At 45.2% G+C, this 18,944-nt stretch overlaps 2 protein-coding genes across 4 annotated transcripts in view; one reads left to right on the top strand and one right to left on the bottom strand.

The window, feature by feature from the left end:
* Nucleotides 1-1,076: 1,076 nt before the first annotated feature.
* On the top strand, nucleotides 1,077-10,389 carry LOC130380645 (interleukin-15 receptor subunit alpha-like). 2 transcript variants are annotated; one of them, XM_056587909.1, is made up of 6 exons: nucleotides 1,077-1,271; nucleotides 2,728-2,946; nucleotides 4,010-4,066; nucleotides 8,516-8,584; nucleotides 9,045-9,114; nucleotides 9,319-10,389. In XM_056587909.1, exons 1-6 carry the CDS (start codon nucleotides 1,133-1,135, stop codon nucleotides 9,437-9,439), a joined length of 675 nt encoding a protein of 224 aa, XP_056443884.1. In that variant the 5' UTR covers nucleotides 1,077-1,132; the 3' UTR covers nucleotides 9,440-10,389. The 2 variants fall into 2 exon arrangements, with proteins under 2 accessions (XP_056443884.1, XP_056443883.1); XM_056587908.1 differs by having other exon boundaries at nucleotides 8,513-8,584.
* Nucleotides 10,390-10,457: 68 nt separating this feature from the next.
* Nucleotides 10,458-18,944, bottom strand: part of fbxo18 (F-box DNA helicase 1) — a 33,171-nt gene continuing 24,684 nt past the window's right edge. Inside the window, exons 20-22 of one of the 2 annotated variants that reach the window (XM_056587906.1) lie at nucleotides 13,941-14,047; nucleotides 13,258-13,392; nucleotides 10,458-11,275 (exon numbers count right to left, since the gene is read on the bottom strand). In XM_056587906.1, the coding sequence (XP_056443881.1) occupies nucleotides 11,120-11,275; nucleotides 13,258-13,392; nucleotides 13,941-14,047 (398 nt within the window). In that variant the 3' untranslated portion in view covers nucleotides 10,458-11,119. The remainder of the gene's footprint in view (nucleotides 11,276-13,257; nucleotides 13,393-13,940; nucleotides 14,048-18,944) is intronic. The other variant, XM_056587907.1, reaches the window with a different exon arrangement.

Genomic DNA, 18,944 nt, shown 5'->3' with positions numbered 1-18,944 from the left:
GTACAGTTCGCGGCTCCTCTCCTCCCGGAGCATCCAATCACCGGTTGGATCGCGCACTAGGCGGGCCGCTCCTGTCAGTATCCGAACGCGGATTCGTTGGTAACCGAGGAAGGACCCGCCTACTGTACGTTCCGACCCTGGAATCTTGGAAGGACCGATCCCCCCCTGGCGGTTGGAGGACCAGCCGGTTGTCGATTTAAAAAATGGATTTAACGCAACAATGCGATATTCTTCATAAATATGTCGAGGCGTGGTGCACTAAAAGATTCAGCCTGGACATCACAGCTCAAGGGGCACGTGTGAAGATAGAACAAAAAATATAAAAGATCAAATATGTTATTTTGTGATCTATGATGCTACTTATTTTAACTTATTTTTTACATATCATATTTTTACTTATCTTTATTACTTTATCTTGTATTGTTGCTGCTACGTGGCTGTTGAGGAACCAAGCCTATGAATTTAACTCTTGTGTACTTGTACAATAAGATGTAATAAAAGTAATTCTGATTCTGATTCTGAATGTTACCGCCGCTCCAGCATCTGGGCGCTCGAAAACGTTCAGGGGTTTACTGGGAGTATTACGGTAGTATCAAAACGGTCAGGGGTTTATCTCATGGACCTGTTAATGAAGGTTTATCTAGCCTGGCTATTGCCAGACCAAGCTCAATCGTAGATTGCACGTTGGTCCGGGGACACTGCTGTCATTTTCTTCAGCACGATGTGTGATCAATGGGCTTAGTTAAAATGACTCTGTACGCAATTGGTTGCTTGCCGTCGCTTCCCTGTCGTCAACTCGTCATTGTGTTAAACCAGATAGCACTCCAGGGGGAAAAGGGGAATTCACCAGCTTGTTGATTGGCTCCCGCAAAAGAAGAAACTTGAAACTAGAAAGAAACGTACTGCTACCCAGTCTAATGTTTATCGGGTGTATGACGGTAAAGTTTCGCCTCTATCAGTGGTCTATTGGGTTTATTACGGTAAAGTGCGTAATTGTGCGCAACACGTCTGGCCGCACCCCCAGCCCCGCCCACTGGATGACAGCCCCAGGTCAACAAGCAACTCCCGCTCAGAAGTGAAAGTGCAACTGAAGAAGTCCCAGCAGCGATGACGGCCGCACTCATCCCTCTGGATGTCGATCAGGTGTCCACATGCGCTCTGCGCGTCGGGGGGTCGGGGCTGGCGTTCCGAGCGGCTGCTGCTGCTGCTTCTGCTGCTGCTGCTGTCTGCATGTCTGCTGGAGGTTGCCACCGTCGGGCCAAACGCAGGGGGTAAGTTGGACTTATTTGAGTCTTTTGAGACTTATTTTTTGGTCTCGTCAAAGGGTGATTTGAGACTTTTGAATCGCTTTTAGTTTTTTTAAAATTTGGATCAGAAGTTCCAACCAGGAGAGCGAAACGTAAAAACAAAAATCAGCTCACAAACAAATTACGTAACAATATTGTTTTATATTGCAAAACGTCTGATCAGATCAGACTCACGTTAACATAACGACCGCCAGTGAGTTATGGATCACCAGTTCTTTAGTCCCATGAATTACAGTCCCGTTTTTATCAATGAATTATTTCGACCCAATGGAGTGACGTCAGAGTGCCTAATGATCATTTGCATCCGAGTCGCACGCGTAGACTGCGTGCGTGTTCATTTCATACCTTTCAGACCCAGTATATGTCCTTTACTGGTCTGTCTCGGCTCGGCTCGGCTCGGCTCGGCTCGGCTGTTGTTTACGTCCACATGGCAACAGGGCGACACACTTTTGAGTTTTGACTTTATCTAATGGTGGTGACAGTGCGACCTTATCTGACAAGCTTGTCTGGAGTCCATGAGCCAATCACATAAACAACAACAACCGCAACCCACACACTTACCTATATAGAGAGACCGGGGTTCAATTCCCCGACGGGGAGGTTCAATTTTTTTTTACCTTGGGTGTCTTGAAAGGCGCCTCTAAATTAAATGTATTATTATTATTATATAATTTAGGTAGGCAATACAAAAGTTATTACAAGTATACTTTTGCTTTTTGTGCTTAATTTAAACTATATTTAACATATACTTTTCAAAAGGGTACCTCACAATAGATGTCATTAAGTTCAACTCTAATGTAGCCTACTTAAAAATAAGCATACTAATGTCTACATGTGTGTTTGTTTGTATGTGTGTGTTTGTGTGCGTTTTTTTGTGTTAAACGTGTGTGTATGTGTGTATATGTGTCTGTGCGTGGCGTGTTACACGTGTGTGTGTGTGTGTGTGTGTGTGTGTGTGTGTGTGTGTGTGTGTGTGTGTGTGTGTGTGTCTGCACGCCATTGCGTGTATTCACACAATCTGTGTGTGTGTGTGTGTGTGTGTGTGTGTGTGTGTTTGTGCATTTTTGTGTGTTAAACACGTGTTTGTGATTGATTGTGTGTGTGTGTGTGTGTGTGTGTGTGTGTGTGTGTGTGTGTGTGTGTGTGTGTGTGTGTGTGTGTGTGTGTGTGTTAAACACGTGTTTGTGATTGATTGTGTGTGTTTGTGTGGGTGCGTGCGTTCGTGCATGTGCGTGTTCGTTCATGCGTGCGTGTTACACGTGTATGCGTGTGTGTGTGTGTGTGTGTGTGTGTGTGTGTGTGTGTGTGTGTGTGTGTGTGTGTGTGTGTGTGTGTGTGTGTGTGTGTGTGTGTGTTTCCCTGTGCGTCTGCGCTCGATTGCATGCGTGTGTGTATTCACATGAATGTGTCGTCCCCCCAGCCACATCCCGCAAAGTCCCCTGCGAGTGTAACTGCCCTCGACCCCCGACGCTGACTCTAACGGAAGCCCCCGCCGCTGTTAACTGCTGCACCAACGGAGGCCGCTTCCGCTACACGTGCGCGGTGAACCACGTGAGGAAAGCCGGCACCTCCAACCTGGCCGCATGCACGTTGGAAAACGGGATTGAGACGTGGAGCACACCGAACCTCGTATGCATCCGTAAGGCGATCAAGCACTTATCTGTTATTCCCTCCTATGTGATCGCTCAACGAAAATCTGCGTAATGAGCGACGCAAGCGGCCCAGTTCTCGCATGCATATAATAGCCTCCAGCTGTGTCGCGGGGCCCGTGGCCTGTGGCCTAGGATTGAGGGGCTTGTTTAATAGTAGTAGGGCCTACAGTGTTTTATGGTTTTATCAGTGGTAGCCAAGTTCATAGTAGTGGTGCTGCGTAGTTTAATCTGGATGTGTCAATAAAGGCTAACTGCCCCCGTGGGAAAACAGAGTTTATTTGAGGTTAGGTTTAGTATTTTACGTAACTACTACTCTCTTGAGAGTAGTAGTTACGTAAAATTTAATCTGGTTTAATCTGGATGTGTCAATAAAGGCTAACTGCCCCCGTGGGAAAACAGAGTTTATTTGAGGTTAGGTTTAGTATTTTACGTAACTACTACTCTCTTGAGACCAAGAAGAAGTCCATGGTGCATTCTGAAGTACAATGCGTGTAATTCTATCAGTCGACTTGAAATTGATATAGGGCTTATCCTACAATTCAGCCCTACATTTACGGCAGCAGGTTTTATCCAAAGACACTTATAAGTGGCTTTTGATAAAAGCTGCTGCTAAATACCGTAAACGTAGGGCTAAGTACAAGTAAGAAGAAAGAGAACAATATATCTCTGTCGGTACAGTACGGATGTTCGGAGAACCGAGTGCCAAGCACTTACAATCGCTAGGTTAAACCCTTCCCGTATATGACAAAGATAGCTTGGATAAGACGCTACACAATGCTAAGTACTACATTTAAGTGCAAGGACGTGCAACACACAATAAGTGTGTGCATTAAATGTACATACAGCATATATCCATTTCAAGCGGATGTTTAATGTTTAATACTTGATTTATATAATAGTATAGTAGTAGCATTTACTATGTTTACTGTTTACTGGTGACTACTTGAATTATATATTAACTCTTTAATACTTTCCTTATATATTTACTGTTTACTTCTTGTCTCCCTTCACGTCCTTCTCGGTCACATTTCGAATGGCCATGTTTTTCAGCGGACCCCAGAATTGTGATTACCACCACGCCGCCAGATGTCAACCCAACGCCCCACGGTAAGTGCACTGAGCACCCATTTCTGCACCCTATACGCCAGTGGTTCTCGTTTGGAGCTCATTTGGAGTACTGCAGGGGGCACTCAGAAACATTCGTTTTTTTTCACCAAGTTTCAATTCTTCAAGCAATACAATATGAAATCGAGAAAATGGACAAGTGGTTGAAATGTAAATCCTAAAACAAGGAGAAAGGCGAATCGGTGAATAGGAAAGCACATCAGGGACATGCTCTTGCCTTTCGTGTTGTGCTTCTTTTGTTTGGAGATACTAGCCAACTGTTGCATGAAGCACAGACCCATTTTTCTTTACAATGCCAAATAGAACACACACGATCATAATAATTTCTGTTTTGTGCCGGTCTAGGGGGTCCTCAGCTGAATAATATCTTAGAGGGGGTCCACTAGAAACAGTTTGAGAACCACTGCTACGTATATGCAACACGGTGGCGATTGAACGTTGGGCCCACGACCGTGTTCTCTCCAGTGAGCAAACACTGGGGAGTTTCAAAAGCGTAGATGTTGTTTACCATGCAGAACCAATCTACTGATAAAGCCCCTTCTTCCTGCCTGCTGCAAAGTGCTCTTCAGTTCACGCAAACCTCTTGAGTGCACCATTCCCAGGGAAAGAGCCACTAGATTCCCATTATTTAGCATCTGCGTGTTCCTGGCCTACATTGCACCACTTACTGAAACTCAGCCCTCCCTGCATGGAGTCAAGATGTTGCTGTCAGCGAGTGGAACCAATGAACATAATAAACACAATGTCTGTGCATTCTTTGGCTGTCCTTCAGAGGAGACATAAAACCGAGGTCCTGATTCACTGAGGACATAAAAGATCCCAGGGCACTTATCGCTAAGAGCAGGTGTCTCCCCGGGGTCCTGGCCCAACCAGGCTCATTCAATCTGGCCCCCTCATCATCCTCCTGTGTGATTGGCTGAATTGGCTGCCGTGCATCACCCCAGTGGGTGCTGCACACCGGTGGTGGTTAGTGAGGTCCCCCCTTCACTGTACAGCGTCTTTGAGTGTCTAGAAAAGCGCTGTATAAATTCAATCCATTATTATTATTATTAACATTAACATAAAAAAAGGGTAAAAATAAAGACAATTTAGGGAGAAACTTATGAGTTATGAGTACCCCCTGCAGTAACCCCATTTGAGTACCACTTAGCTAGTGAGTCATTCAGCGCGTGCCTTTCTTCGTAGAGACGTTCAGTGATTGGGCACCAGGATGTGTAGCGAGGTGGGCGGAGCTAACACCCAGAAGAGTCCCGCCCTCTCACTAGACCAATCCTGGCTCTGCATGGGAAAAATAAAAAAAAACTTGACCTGGTCCCTTGATGTGGCTCGTCAGCCCCCCTCCCAAGCGTCCCCTCGACCAATCAGATGGCTCCAGAGAGCAGCGCCAACCGAGGGATTCACCAGCCGACCCCCCTGACCAGCCTCCGACCGGACGACGCCCCCCCCGTCGGCCCGGCGACGGTGTTGACCCAGGCAGACGCAGTGCTGACAACCTCCCCCGCGCCCCCCACCAGCCCCATCAGCACCTCTGCCATCCCCATCCCCACCACCACCACCACCACCACCTCCTCTCCCACCACCTCCACCCCCACTCCCACCCCCACTCCCACCCCCACTCCCACCACCACCTCCTCTCCCACCACCTCCTCTCCCACCACCTCCACCATCACCTCCACCTCCACCCCCACCACACCCACTCCCACCACCACCATATCCACCACCAGCTCCACTCCCACCACAACCACCTCCACTCCAACCGCCACAAGCCCTTCGCCAGGTAAGCTAGGCTGGGTGGGTGGGGGGGGGGGTCAGACCCCGTTGGTCTAACCCAACCCGTAACCCGACCTGGGACTTCACGCCTTCACTGAATGGTCTTTGTGAAAGAAGCACCTGCTAAATGACTGAATAGTGACCTGTACATAGACACACAGTATGTGTCCAAAGTGTACATAGATAGACGCTACGTGACTGTACATAGACATACAGCAGGGATGCCAGGGTGAAATTGGTCAGGGGGCCAGATCTTTTTCAAGAGAGACCTCAGGGGGCCGGATTACACTTTCGGACTGAAAAGGCCTGAAAAGGCCAAACACTGCCTCAACACATGGATAGGTATTTTAAATTATGCTTGAAAAAAATGTTGTTTGGTTCCGGTTTCCGACCGACCCTGTCAATATATGTGCGACCAAAATTATTTTATGAGCTTTATAGTAAAAAAAATAAATAAAAAATAAATAAAAATATTTAATGCAAACTATGATTACATTTTTGTACAGCACCTCTTCATTTTGTACAAGGATGAGCGAATTTTCTCGTTTTTAAATGAAAACAACCTACCTATCATTCGCTGCCGCTGGAAAAAATAAAATAAAAAAATAAAATAAATTCCCTACCTACCCATGACCTCAACTGACAACCAACAGGAACCAAACTTTTTTTATTTTTTAGGCCTAGACATCAAAAATAAATTGCATTGGCCACAAAATAGCCTCACAATGAGGCCTACAATTACATAGCCTAAAGCAGGAGACAGCTCCCCTCTAACTGTGTGTTCACACCAAACGCGAAATTTTTCGCCCGTTCGCGTTGTCGCCGAAGTTTTGTCGCGCCACACATCATAATCTGTCGCTGTGCAAGTTTTGTCGCGCCACAACAAGAAAACCACCATTGCATGTCTTTACCTTTTGTGGAAGAGGGAGAGACGTCGGAGGACCCGACGCAGTATATTCATAATATTGTAATGACCACGGAAGAGGCAGTGAATGAAGTATTGAATAGACAGAGATTTATTAGATAGGCCTGCCGCCTACCTAATAAACCGTTGGAACACACAAGACCGGAAACATAGCAACGCCGGTAAACAAACCCCGAGAAGCCCAATCCCTATGAGAGCTCCCCGCGCTACGGCCATCAGGATGCGCACAGAGCTTTTGGCCGCAATATTATATATACAATTATAGTATATATACTATTATATATAGAGCTCCGGGAGTCGCAAACGGCAACATTCACTTTCTCCTCCATGCTGCAGTTCACCCCGGACTGCACTGCACTGAGTTTGACGGTTGAACGCTGATTGGCTGTTACGTTACACATGTGACTCAGTGGCCACGCTGTTGAACGCTGATTGGCTGTCATCACGCGAAATTCGCCTCAAAGTTCAAATATTTGAACTCGAGCAAATTTTTCGCGCGACAAATTCTCGTGAACACGCTCGCCTGTGCACGGCAAAAGTGTGGCACGACAATTCAAAACTTGTCGCCCGTTTTCTCTCGCGAAAAATTCGCCCAAAACGCGTCTATACGTTCACTTTGTATGGGATCCTGTCGCCCCGTCGCGTTTGGTGTGAACACACAGTAAGAACTTAACATTTTCCTATCCATGCAAGTAGCCTACATTTATAAATGAGAAATGCAACAAAATAGACTAGGTGCCAACAAAACACATTTCCTATTAATAACACAAGTGTAAACTGTTAATTACTTTTATTTTATTTATTGAAGGCTTGCACAGGTGAACTAGGCGATCGCCTAGGGCGGCAAATGCGTTGGGGGCGGCAAGTGTTGGGGGCGCCCCCTTGGTGGCGGCCTTAATTGATGAATACATTTGAATGAAACAAGCGTGTTTTCTAAACACGTTTCGAAATGGAATGGAGAATGGGGGATGAACAGCTATTGAATCGTAACAGACCAGCAGCAGTAACAGACCAACTGACGGATTCAAAAAAAAAATATATATATATATATATATATATATATATATATATATACATATATTCTCCCCTTATCACCCGCGGGCCGGATGTGACATACAATCGGGCCGAAACCCTGGCATCCCTGACATACAGTATGTGTCTGTATATAGATATACAATACGTGACTCGATAGATAGATATACACTACGTGTCTTTATATAAATATACTGTGTATTTCTGTACATAGCTATAGATATACGTTACATGTCTATTGGTATATAGATATACACTAAGTATCTGTGTATAGATACATATACACGTCTTTATAGATATACGCTAAGTCACTGTATATTGATATACGGTACGTGACTTTAAATAGATATATGGTACATAACTGTATATAGCTTTGTTACGTGACTGTACAGATATAGATATATGCTATGTGTCTGTATATACGTAGATGTACACTACGTTTCTATAATATATATATATATATATATATACATGCTATGTGTCTGTATATTGATATACGGTACGTGACTGTATATATACATTAAGTTACTGTACTGATATAGATATACACTACACGTCGGTATCTAGATATACACTGTGTGTGTCTATATATATATAGATCTACGCTATGTGTCTGTATATAAAGAGATATTAACATGGGTGATGGTGATGGTGACGGGCATGGCGTTCTCCGCTGATTCTGATTCCTTATGAACCGACAGCAGCGGTCCCCACGCCGGATGAAGGCACTCCAGGGGCCCAAGGCGTTCTGAGTTCTGGAGCGGCAGTCCCAAGTAAGACCCAGTGGCTCTTTGATATTCTACGAATTAAACAAACAGAATGAAGGGGGCACTTGTACCAAACTGTGTCTCACCGACTCGGTTCTCTCGAAACGATATGAAAAGCACGTAAAAAATTATATTTAAGTATATATTTAAAGATAAATAAGGCGGTACGCCTTAATCCAGGGCTAACTTAAGTCGCATTTGCGTTTTGGTGTTCGGTTCGGACACATTCTGCCCTTGGAATCCAGCTGAACCAGATTCCATGCTGCCTGCTGAGGAAAGTTGCGTGCATGTGTGTGCGTGGGCGCGTGTGCAATCCATTTTCCTGAAAGTTGTTTCCCGTAGACATTGCTTAACAGTTTCCTTGCCCTGAGATACGTCAAACTATTGGAAGACCATCTGGAAATTGAGACAATTTATAACTCCACCGGAGGTCCCCCATGCATTTGATGATTTATTGTTTCTACAGCGGGATTAGGCCTAGCAGCCTTAATACTCATCATCGCTATTCTGGGATTTTCCTTCTGCTGCTGGAGACGGTAAAACGCCCCTCTTCCCAATGTCTGGGAGCACTCCATTTTGTTTTTGAAGTCGCTCCGAAATACAAAATATATTCAAACTTTGACATTTTTTAATTTTAATTTTAAATTAACAGCAGATCAAATCAATTGTATATTTATTATAGCTTTTTTAAATATTTTAACTAATTTAATCTTTTTTATTTTTTTTACTTCCTGCCACAGGAAAAGGAGCGCGAACTGTCCCACCGGAAGCGCCGAGCCGACGCCCCCCGAAGAGATGCCTTTGAACCCCACAAACCCTCCGCCTCCCTCCGGCTCGGCCCCGCCCGGACCCCCTTCGTAACATCGCCGCCGCCGCCGCGGAAACCGCCAAACGTACACGGAGTCATGCAACGCAGAGCTTGATCGTAATCCGTCTGATATCAGAGACTCACCGTGGAATGATATCAGAGGAGGCGTGGGGCTGAGAGAGAGAGAGGGAGAGAGAGAGAGAGAGAGAGAGAGAGAGAGAGAGAGAGAGGGGGAGCGCGCGACTGAGTGACTGAGTGAGTGAGTGAGAGGAAGAGAGAGAGAGAGAGAGAGAGAGAGCGCTTTAATCCCAAACGGATGTTTTTTGAGAGAGTGAATGAGTGAGTGAGTGAGAAAGGGAGAGAGAGAGAGAGAGTGCAAGTGAGTGAGTGAGAGAGAGTGAGAGAGAGAGAGTCTTTGATCGGAGGCGGAGAAGAGACGCCCCCACATCAATCATGCGGGCGCCTACACCATGGGGCGCTGGCGAGAGTGAACAAGCAGGGAGGCAAGCAGAGACATACCGGCAGTCAACCGAGCAAGATTCTGCCTTCTCTCTCGATCGCCTTCATGGATAAGAAATCCCAAAGATTGTGCAAATTGTTGCTTTTTTTCTTCTTTTCCCCTGGTGGTGCAATGTGAGCACAGGATATAGATGATGGATGTCCTCCCATAGGCTCCAAGAGACATTAAGGCCGAAGGGACAGTGATTATAATCCTGATCAGTGACGATTGCGAACACACAGGTCATTGAACTGCATTGGACTGGTTGCTGGTGTAAACGTCAACAGTGGCTGCCAAAACAAAACACAGCCAATTGGCTGATCTGCGCGGCGTTGTACTTCCTGCAACACAAAACAATCCCTTTTTGTTTCCAAATGGAGTTTGTCGGTTGGACGACAGCTCTCGCGAACCACGACGGCTGCCGTGGGTCACGAGAGCTTTCGTAACCAAGAGCACCTGTCGTCCATTTTGGTTAAAAATGGAGGCCGCCCCCCCCCCCCCCCCCCCCCCCCCCCCCCACTCAGCTCAGGGATTCCCGCTCTCTAGCTCAGGAACGGGGAGCAGAATCCACTGAAGTGAGACACGGCAGCTGTGGTGAAATGTGAACTGTAGCGATGGACTCTGATCCCGGGAGAGGACAAGGCATTGCCCCCAAGCCTGCAAGGCCATGGATTTATTGTTTTGTGCTTTAATGGCGTCCAGCCAATGGGAAATGTCCTTAATTCACATGCAAAGTTAAGTTGAACGCCATTGAGGACAGGTCATTGGATACTCAGTGGGCGAAAACATCAGTCATTTGGAGTCTATTCAGAGTCAGGGAGTTGTTTTTATAATCGTTTTTAATGATTTATTTTTTATATGGGTCAATGAATCTTGTATGAGGCGCACAATGGGGGCGATATTTACAAGATGAACTCAATAAAAGAGTTTGAACACATCTGTAAACATTATTGTAATTTGGTACGGTAACAGTCTCTAGGGCGTAGGTAGAACACACACACACACACACACACACGTTCTTCCAACAGTTCACCTGTATCCACACCCCATACATAAAAAATGACCTAATTATGGTCGGCGGAAGGAATCCGCTGATTGCAAATAAACAAACGCGCATGTCGTGACAGTGCGTGTGTGTGTGTTGTGAGTGGCTCGTGTGTTTGTGTGCGTTGTGATTGGCTATGTGTGCGTTGTGAGTGGCTGTGTGTGTGTTGTGATTGGCTATGTGTGTGTGTTAGAAGAGCAGCAGCATCATGTTGATGGGCAGGTCCTGGCGTTCCGGGTTGGCGGGGGCCGGCAGGGCCTCGTCTGACATGAGGAACGCTACGGGGCCCACGCGCTTCCAAACACACCGCTCACACAGAGGGCCCCCAGGGGACAACCCGTCCATCTGGATTAGGGGGGGGGGGGGAAGTCAAATGGGGGGTAATCATGAGGGGTAATCAAATTCTAAATGTTTATTGACACTGATAGTAAATCCACCTCAGGAATTCAGGAGATCTTGGCTTCAGCTTCCCTGATAATGTATGCATCTTCAGTGTTTCAAAACCTTTTTGGCCCTTTGCCTCGTTTTCTGCTTCTGCATCCACGCACAGTTTTCACCCGATGACTCTCTGGCGTTGATGATTAATGTTTAGTTAAAAAAAAACTAAAAAAGGGATCCAGTTTGTATTAACAGGAAGTCAATAAGATCCTGAGAAAGTCTACGAGAAAAAAGAACGGTTTGCTAAAAAGAAAAAATCGAAACTCTCGAGCTAGGGTCACCCATTTCTTGCGACCCCGTATGCAAATCAGGGAAGCCCGAGTGGGGTCACGACCCGCAGGTTGGGAACCCCCGCACTAGTCTCAACCGCCTCACACAAAACATGCCAACACATGTATCAGACTGATTCTTCTCTCTGTAAACCACAGCGATGGTGTTTGCATCCCACACAAAACTCATATCAATATCTGCTGAACTTAATCGCACTCTTGGTTACAAATGATAAAAGGCATTCAGTTTGTAGAAACAGTAAGGAGATAGGATCCTGACCTAGCCCAAATAAAAACATGCCACCACATGCATCACATTCTGCCGTCAGTAAACCATAGAAAGGGTGTTTGCATCCCCACACAAAACTAAAAACAAACAGCTGAAGCAGGAAGTTCGGAACTCGATAAGATCTCGAGAAAGCCTTTGAGAGTAACAAAGGTTTGCTAAAATGGATCACCAAAACACTATAGCTATCTCGTGCGAAACCCATACACGAATCTGGGGACCCCCCCCCCCCCCCCCGGTGGGGTCGCGACCCGCAGGTTGGGAACCCCTGTGCTAGTCTCAAGCGTTTCACACAACAAATACCACAGCATGTACCAGACAGATTCTTCCCTCAGAATACCACAGGAATGCGGTTTGCATCCCACACAAAACTAGAATTATTATGCAGAAGCAGAAAAGGGAAAAAACGAGCCCCCTGTGATCAAAAAACGCCTCCGTCACACACAACAAAGTTGTTTTTGGTTTTTTAATATTGTGTGGGATGGCGTTAAATCTTGTATGAAGCACACAACGGGGGTGGCAATATTAACAAGATGAACTCAATAAAAGTGTTTGTTGTGATGGAAAATGTACTACTAATTACTATTCTGTGTACGGCCTTGACGCCCTGCTCTTCTTCAGGGTCGTCTGAAATGTTAACCTTTGTGTTTTGTGTGATGTATATCTGTTTTCACACCCCGTTAAGCTGGCTGCCTCTTGTTGGTTTGGGCCCGTTCTCTAGACCCCCTGGGGAGCGTTGAGGAGCAAAGGGTTCCATCTGATAAGGCACGGCCGCGACCCCCTCTATGACATGCCGAGGAGCTTCAATCGATAGATTACCATCAGGTTAACATCTTTCCTCAGGGGGACAGCTTTCCTCATGAACCCGACAGAAGTGTATAAGAACTCCTGCCTTTAGCCATGCAGTGGTCTTCTCCTTGGGAACCTTTAGAGTGACCCAGGGCGAACTCCCATCTGAGGCCTCAGATTATGCATCGTCTGCCTATTCTATTGTTTGTTGATGTTGTTGTGAGCTATCGTTGTTTCGTTGTTTTTACATATATATTTTGTACAAATATATATGACCATATATGTCCGCAGGTAGCTTTTTGAGATTGGAAATCTCATCTGCCTTAGGCGCAATATCTACTTTAGGAATTGCCACGACATTGTACACACCTTTAAACGTTATTGTCATTTGGTCCGGTAACAGAATCTAGGGCATAGTTTATAACACACACACACACACACACACACACACACACACACACACACACACACACACACACACACACACACACACACACACACACACACACACACACACACACACACACACACACACAGGAACGTACAAATCTCATGGGGCGCTTGCTCATGGTGAAGGCGGCGTCGGCGGAGACGCGATGCAGACACTGGGCCACGGAGCAGCAGGGGGGGAGGCCGTCTGGCAGGGCGGGGCCGGGCAGCTGCGGCCTTAGGAAGTACTCCTGCGGGAAGCCAAGCGGTGGACAGGAAGTGTGCAGATTGCGAAAGATAAGGAGGTTTGGTTGGTTAATGTGCGCTCAGGTCACCCGAGGCCACGAGCGTCGGAGTTGGTGGAAAAAAAAAAGAAGAAAATCAATGTTGTTGTTGCACGACAATCAAGACTCCCTGAATTCTAGTAACCGTTTAGTGCGTGTGCGTGTGTGTGCATGTGTTAACGCGCACACATCCAGGCTAGAACAAACTGCTGTAGCACAAGACCCTGAGTAAGTGGGTGAGAGAGTGAGAGACAGAGTGAGAGTGAGAGGCTGAGTGTGAATGAGTGAGAGAGAGTGTGAATGAGTGAGAGAGAGAGTGAAACAGTGAGAGACAGATAGTGAGAGTGAGAGACAGAGTGAGAGTGAGGGAGGGAGAGACAGAGAGTGATAGTGAGGGAGAGAGAGACAGAGTGAGAGTGAGGGAGAGAGAGACAGAGTGAGAGACAGAGAGTGAGAGTGAGAGACAGAGAGTGAGAGTGAGAGACAGAGAGTGAGGGAGTGAGAGGAAGACTTACCCCGGCCTGGGTAAGAATGTTCCGGATGTTCCGGGTCAGGATCAGTGTGCTCCTGGCCCGCGTCACCGCCACGTACAGCAGGTTCCACTCATCTGGGGGGGTGTCCCCTGGGGGGAGGGGGGGGGGGGGGGGGGGGGGAGAGAGACACGGTCACCGACGACAATTCCCTCCATTCCCTGTCCGAGCCTCAAGGCCTCTCGCTGGCCGTGTGAACTCACCCCAAAACGAACGACAACTACAACAACAACAACAACGCGCTAAACAAACCCGCTCCACGAGTCTACAAGAAACACGTCTACGTCCCATCCAATCAGACGAGCCTGTGGTTGATCCATTAATCCCTTGGGCTTAATCAGAGCACTACCAGAGTACTCCCTGACGAGGGCTGAAAATATCATCAGAACAGGAATTGAATTGAACATGGTCGGCTGCCAGGGGGGCCGCCTAGACTAGGGACGTGAGCCATTCACCACAGGAACAGCGGGGCGGAACAGTTAAAAGGGGAAACGAGTGGGACAGGATCGCTTCCCCAAAACCATGCGTTGACCATGCCTTGTGACGTCTACACTCAACATTGCCGGTTTGTGCGCCCGCACACTCCTTGGGCCCGGTTGGATTGTTCAGAGGCTGTTGTTTAACAGTGCGTTCACAGCACAATTGAAATGTGTCGCCTGTGCGCATGGTCGCCATGTCGTCGAATTTGCGAGTTTACTCGCAGGGTTTGGTTTGTGCAAGTTTGATCACGCAATTCTACTCGCGCGAGTGTAGGAGGAGAGGCTTCCTTTTGCGACCCCGAGAACCCGACGCAGTTCTTTAGGATTCATAATATCATCCGCAGGCAGAAATTATGTATACGCATGCATGCATACATACATACATAGTTTGACAGCTTTGCAGCCACAATTGTTATGTTTTGTATTTGAATAATTTATTATAATTCGACAAATACTTGTTGGTTTTATAAATTTTCTTACACGGACATAGGGCCTGATTCCCAAGTGAGCATTGGTATTCTATATCACTGGAGACAGTTTAACACATTTCATTGAGTCCTTCTTGTTGCAGAGTTTGCTCGTGCTAGGCTAGCGCAAGTCAACGGGCAATGCTAGCATGTTATTAAAAACAGTCTTACCCACTCCACAGTACACCCGAGGTAAATCAATTATAACGACAGACTATAAATCTAAATGTCTGTTTATAGAATAATGTTAGAAATAAAACCAACCTTGCATTGCATTGCATTTTGAGGGAATTGCGGGGTCTCAGCAGCAGTGTTTATATTCCTGTACGTAGGCTACGGCAGCGGCGGACTGATACCTAGGTTACCTGCCGCTGTCATTGCTACAAACGCAGAGTACAGTGAACGAAGGAATTCTATAAGCGTATTCAATTAACAAGATATGCCCACGTTTGGAGGAGTTTGCGATGCATCTGCTTTTGAAGACGATTATGAGGAATTTGTTGTATCCAACGAACCGTACATGTACGAGCCGGTGTTTTGATGTCAAAGCCAGCAGCAACAAGCCACAGTTGAGTCCTTACTGGATCTCGCACTGGAAATTGGTGGAAACTTTGTGGTGCCCATCTGTACCGTTTATTTCTACAATTTCTAAAAGCACACTGAACCATCATGTTGCCTAGTCGTTCAATTGCGCTTCTGTCCCACGCTTCTCTGTTTACGTTCTTCTGTCGTGATTCGGTTACAAACCTAACCAGCGCATAGTAAAATTCCGCTTCTGCTGAGAAAGTAGTCCCTCGATGATTCATGCGATGCAAGGTTAGTTTTATTTCTAACATTATTCAATCAACACAGACATTTAAATCTATAGTCTGGCGTTATAATTGATTTACCTCGGGTGTACTGTGGAGTGGGTAAGACTGTTTTTAATAGCAGTCTAGCATTGCCCGTTGACTTGCGCTAGCCTAGCACGAGCAAACTCTACAACTAGAAGGACTGTATTAAATGTGTTGAAAACTGTCTCCAGTGATGTAGAATACCAATGCTCACTTGGGAATCAGGCCCTATGTCCAAAATTCCGAACTACCCCTTTAATGCCTTATTTTCACAATTTTCTTTGTGAATGAATAATGTATTGTGAATAAATAGATGTTCTGGCCTTTAAAATCTGCATGCCTCTATGGAATTTAACATAGGGGTGTCTATACTGAAGAACATTTATTTAAAGCTACCTCCCACACAAGAGCAATGTAATAATTTGATTTTATTACATGCCTTGTGACGTGGCGTTTGATTGGTACATTTCGGCTGCGCATGTATTTTTGGAATTTTAAATTGCCGTAATAAATGATGTTGTTGTTGACTTCTAACATGTCTCTATCTTTGCTGATTAAATCTAACAGTAGTCAATGAGTAATATATATGCGGTAACCACTGTTTTTGGTTTGCGAAATTTCGCCAGCTGGGCATTCCGTGGTATTGGATGTGTTTAATAAAACGCATTCAATACACGGAATGTCCGCTGGTGACGCCACTGAGGCTATAGTAGGCTAACGATGCTCTTAGCGTCCTACGAGTACCCCTGGAGTCGTTAGCTACGAGCGTTTTCACGACGTTCGTTAACCAACGATGCTTTCGGGAAACTGTGAAAACTGTACGATGCTCGTACGACGCATTTCACGATCCACCTGGGCTAACGATGCTTTCGGGAGACGGTGTGAAAACTGTACGATGCTCGTACGACGCACTTCACGATCCACTTAGGCTAACGATGCTTTCGGGAAACGGACAAACAAACGCAGCTAATCACATGACTGCAGTGAATGGGTCTTTAGATTGTCGGTGCCGTTAAGGTAGCATTATTAATCGTTTACTGCTTTAACGGCACCGACAATCCCAAAACCCAGTCGAAACTAGATGGAAAAAGTGTGTAGTTCAGAACGTGTCGCAGCTTTTACTTCTTCGCCACCTACAGATTGTTATGTACGATCATTAAAAAAAAAACATGTTATTTCCCATAGACATGTGACCGAGGAAACCTGGAGGTTCGGAGGCTGGACTTATTCTTCTTTTCTTTTTTTTTTTTCTTTGATTTCAGCTCAGGTTTTAATACTGTGCAAACTCACATACCTTAGAGAAGCTCAAAGACATGAGCCTAAACACCACCTTGATGGTGGAAATGGTTTTACTCTTTTTTAATGAACAGAACACAGCAAGTGAAGGTCAACAGAACACTGTCAGACACCAAACACTGCAACACAGGAGCCCCACAGGGTTGCGTTGCATCACCAACCCTGTTCACATTGTACACCAACGATTGTGGGACAGTGCACCCTAACAACTTTATGGGGAAATTTGCGGACGATACCATGCTCCTGAGCCTTCTACACAAGGATATGGACCCCTCTGTGTACCAGGATGAGATAGACCTATTTATTAAGTGGTGTGACACCAACCATCTTATTCTAAATGTGTCAAAAACACAGGAAATGGTTTTTGATCCGAGGCAAGTGACTGACCATGAGCCAGTGGTCATGAAATATCAGGAAATCACCCAGGTATCCTCATACAAGTATTTAGGGGTTCATATTGATAGTCTTCTCTGCTGGAAGACACATATTGACAACCTGTGCAATAGACTGCAACAGAGGCTATATTTTGTGCGAAGATTAAGATTGTACGGCGTAAGCAGCCACATTGTGTTGATTTTCTACCGTGCCATTGTAGAGAGCATCATTTGATATGGGATCAACTCATGGTTTGGCAACCTAACCGTTAAGCTAAAAAGCAAACTGGCCGGCATGCACAAAAGAGCAATGAAAATCGTAGGGAGGAAAGAATATGAGCCTACACAGAGCATCTATGAGCAGGCAGTTAGGAAAAAAGCAAAGAAAATCATTTCCAACTCCCAACACCCACTCGTCAAATATGAAACCCTGCCATCAGGGAGAAGACTGTGGGCCGCTATGAAAATCTAACTGCCTTAAATTATCATTTGTCCCAGCCTCAATTAAGCTGACAAAACAATTGAAATAGAATAATGTGCAATAAATATGTTAGCACTTAAGCACATAGCACTTTAGAACTAAGCACTTTAGCAAATAGCACTCTATCTATAAGTTATCGTGCAATAAACACTTGTACTTAATCCCCATACTGTATATTTCTATGCTATACAGCAAGGTGCAATTTAAGTCTAACAAGCTCCATCTTCTCGATGTTAAAATGTTGGTTTGTCTGGTTACGTTTGTGTCTGTGGTTGTGTTTCTTTTCTGTTGTACTATGTGTGTGTCAAGAAAGCAATGATGCACTGTGCCCAAGACAAATTTCCCCACAGGCACAATAAAGTTGAACCTTGACCTTGACCTTGAGGTCAGGACTGCAGTCATGTGATGGCTGAAAACGAGGGCGGCATCTGTTTGGCTACAGAGAGTTCCTTGTTGAAAAAAATGCATTTGTGAATCCAGCCACGTCTGGAGAGTCTCAAAAATCCACACATAAATACAGACCAGTTCACACACAAATGCAAACAAGTTCACAAATGAAAAGCGTCTGGTAAATTCAAGTTTAACAGTTTGTATGTAAATGTAACAACGTCCAAATACATTTTTGATGAAAATTGGAAATATTTTTTTAATTCATATATTTATGGATTTACATGTATTTAAAACAAGACACATTTGTGTGTGGATCAGAAATGTGTTTGTGAAACTTATTTATGTGTATGAATTTATTTGATATTTATACATACCGATATCCATCTGCGGTTGCATTGAAATGTATTTGTGAGAAGAGAAATTTGTGAATCCTTCTCTGTGCATTCATTATTAATGAGACTGTTTTGACCCCATAATGGTGGGCTGTTACTTACTGATGATTATTTGATGATAATTCAGCATTATAGCAAATCCGGATGCAATTAATAGTTTGAAATATTCACCAAAAAGAAAGAAAAATAAACATTGTTATTCTGATTGCTGTATTTGACCCTATATGAATATATTAATTAATTAATTAATTAATTAATTAATTAATTAATTAATTAA

Source organism: Gadus chalcogrammus, chromosome 4 (genome assembly GCF_026213295.1).
Source record: "Gadus chalcogrammus isolate NIFS_2021 chromosome 4, NIFS_Gcha_1.0, whole genome shotgun sequence".
In the NCBI taxonomy this organism is placed as follows: Eukaryota; Metazoa; Chordata; class Actinopteri; order Gadiformes; family Gadidae; genus Gadus; species Gadus chalcogrammus.
The sequence above is the reverse complement of the archived record's forward strand: the minus strand, read 5'-3'. Positions and strand labels throughout refer to the sequence as shown.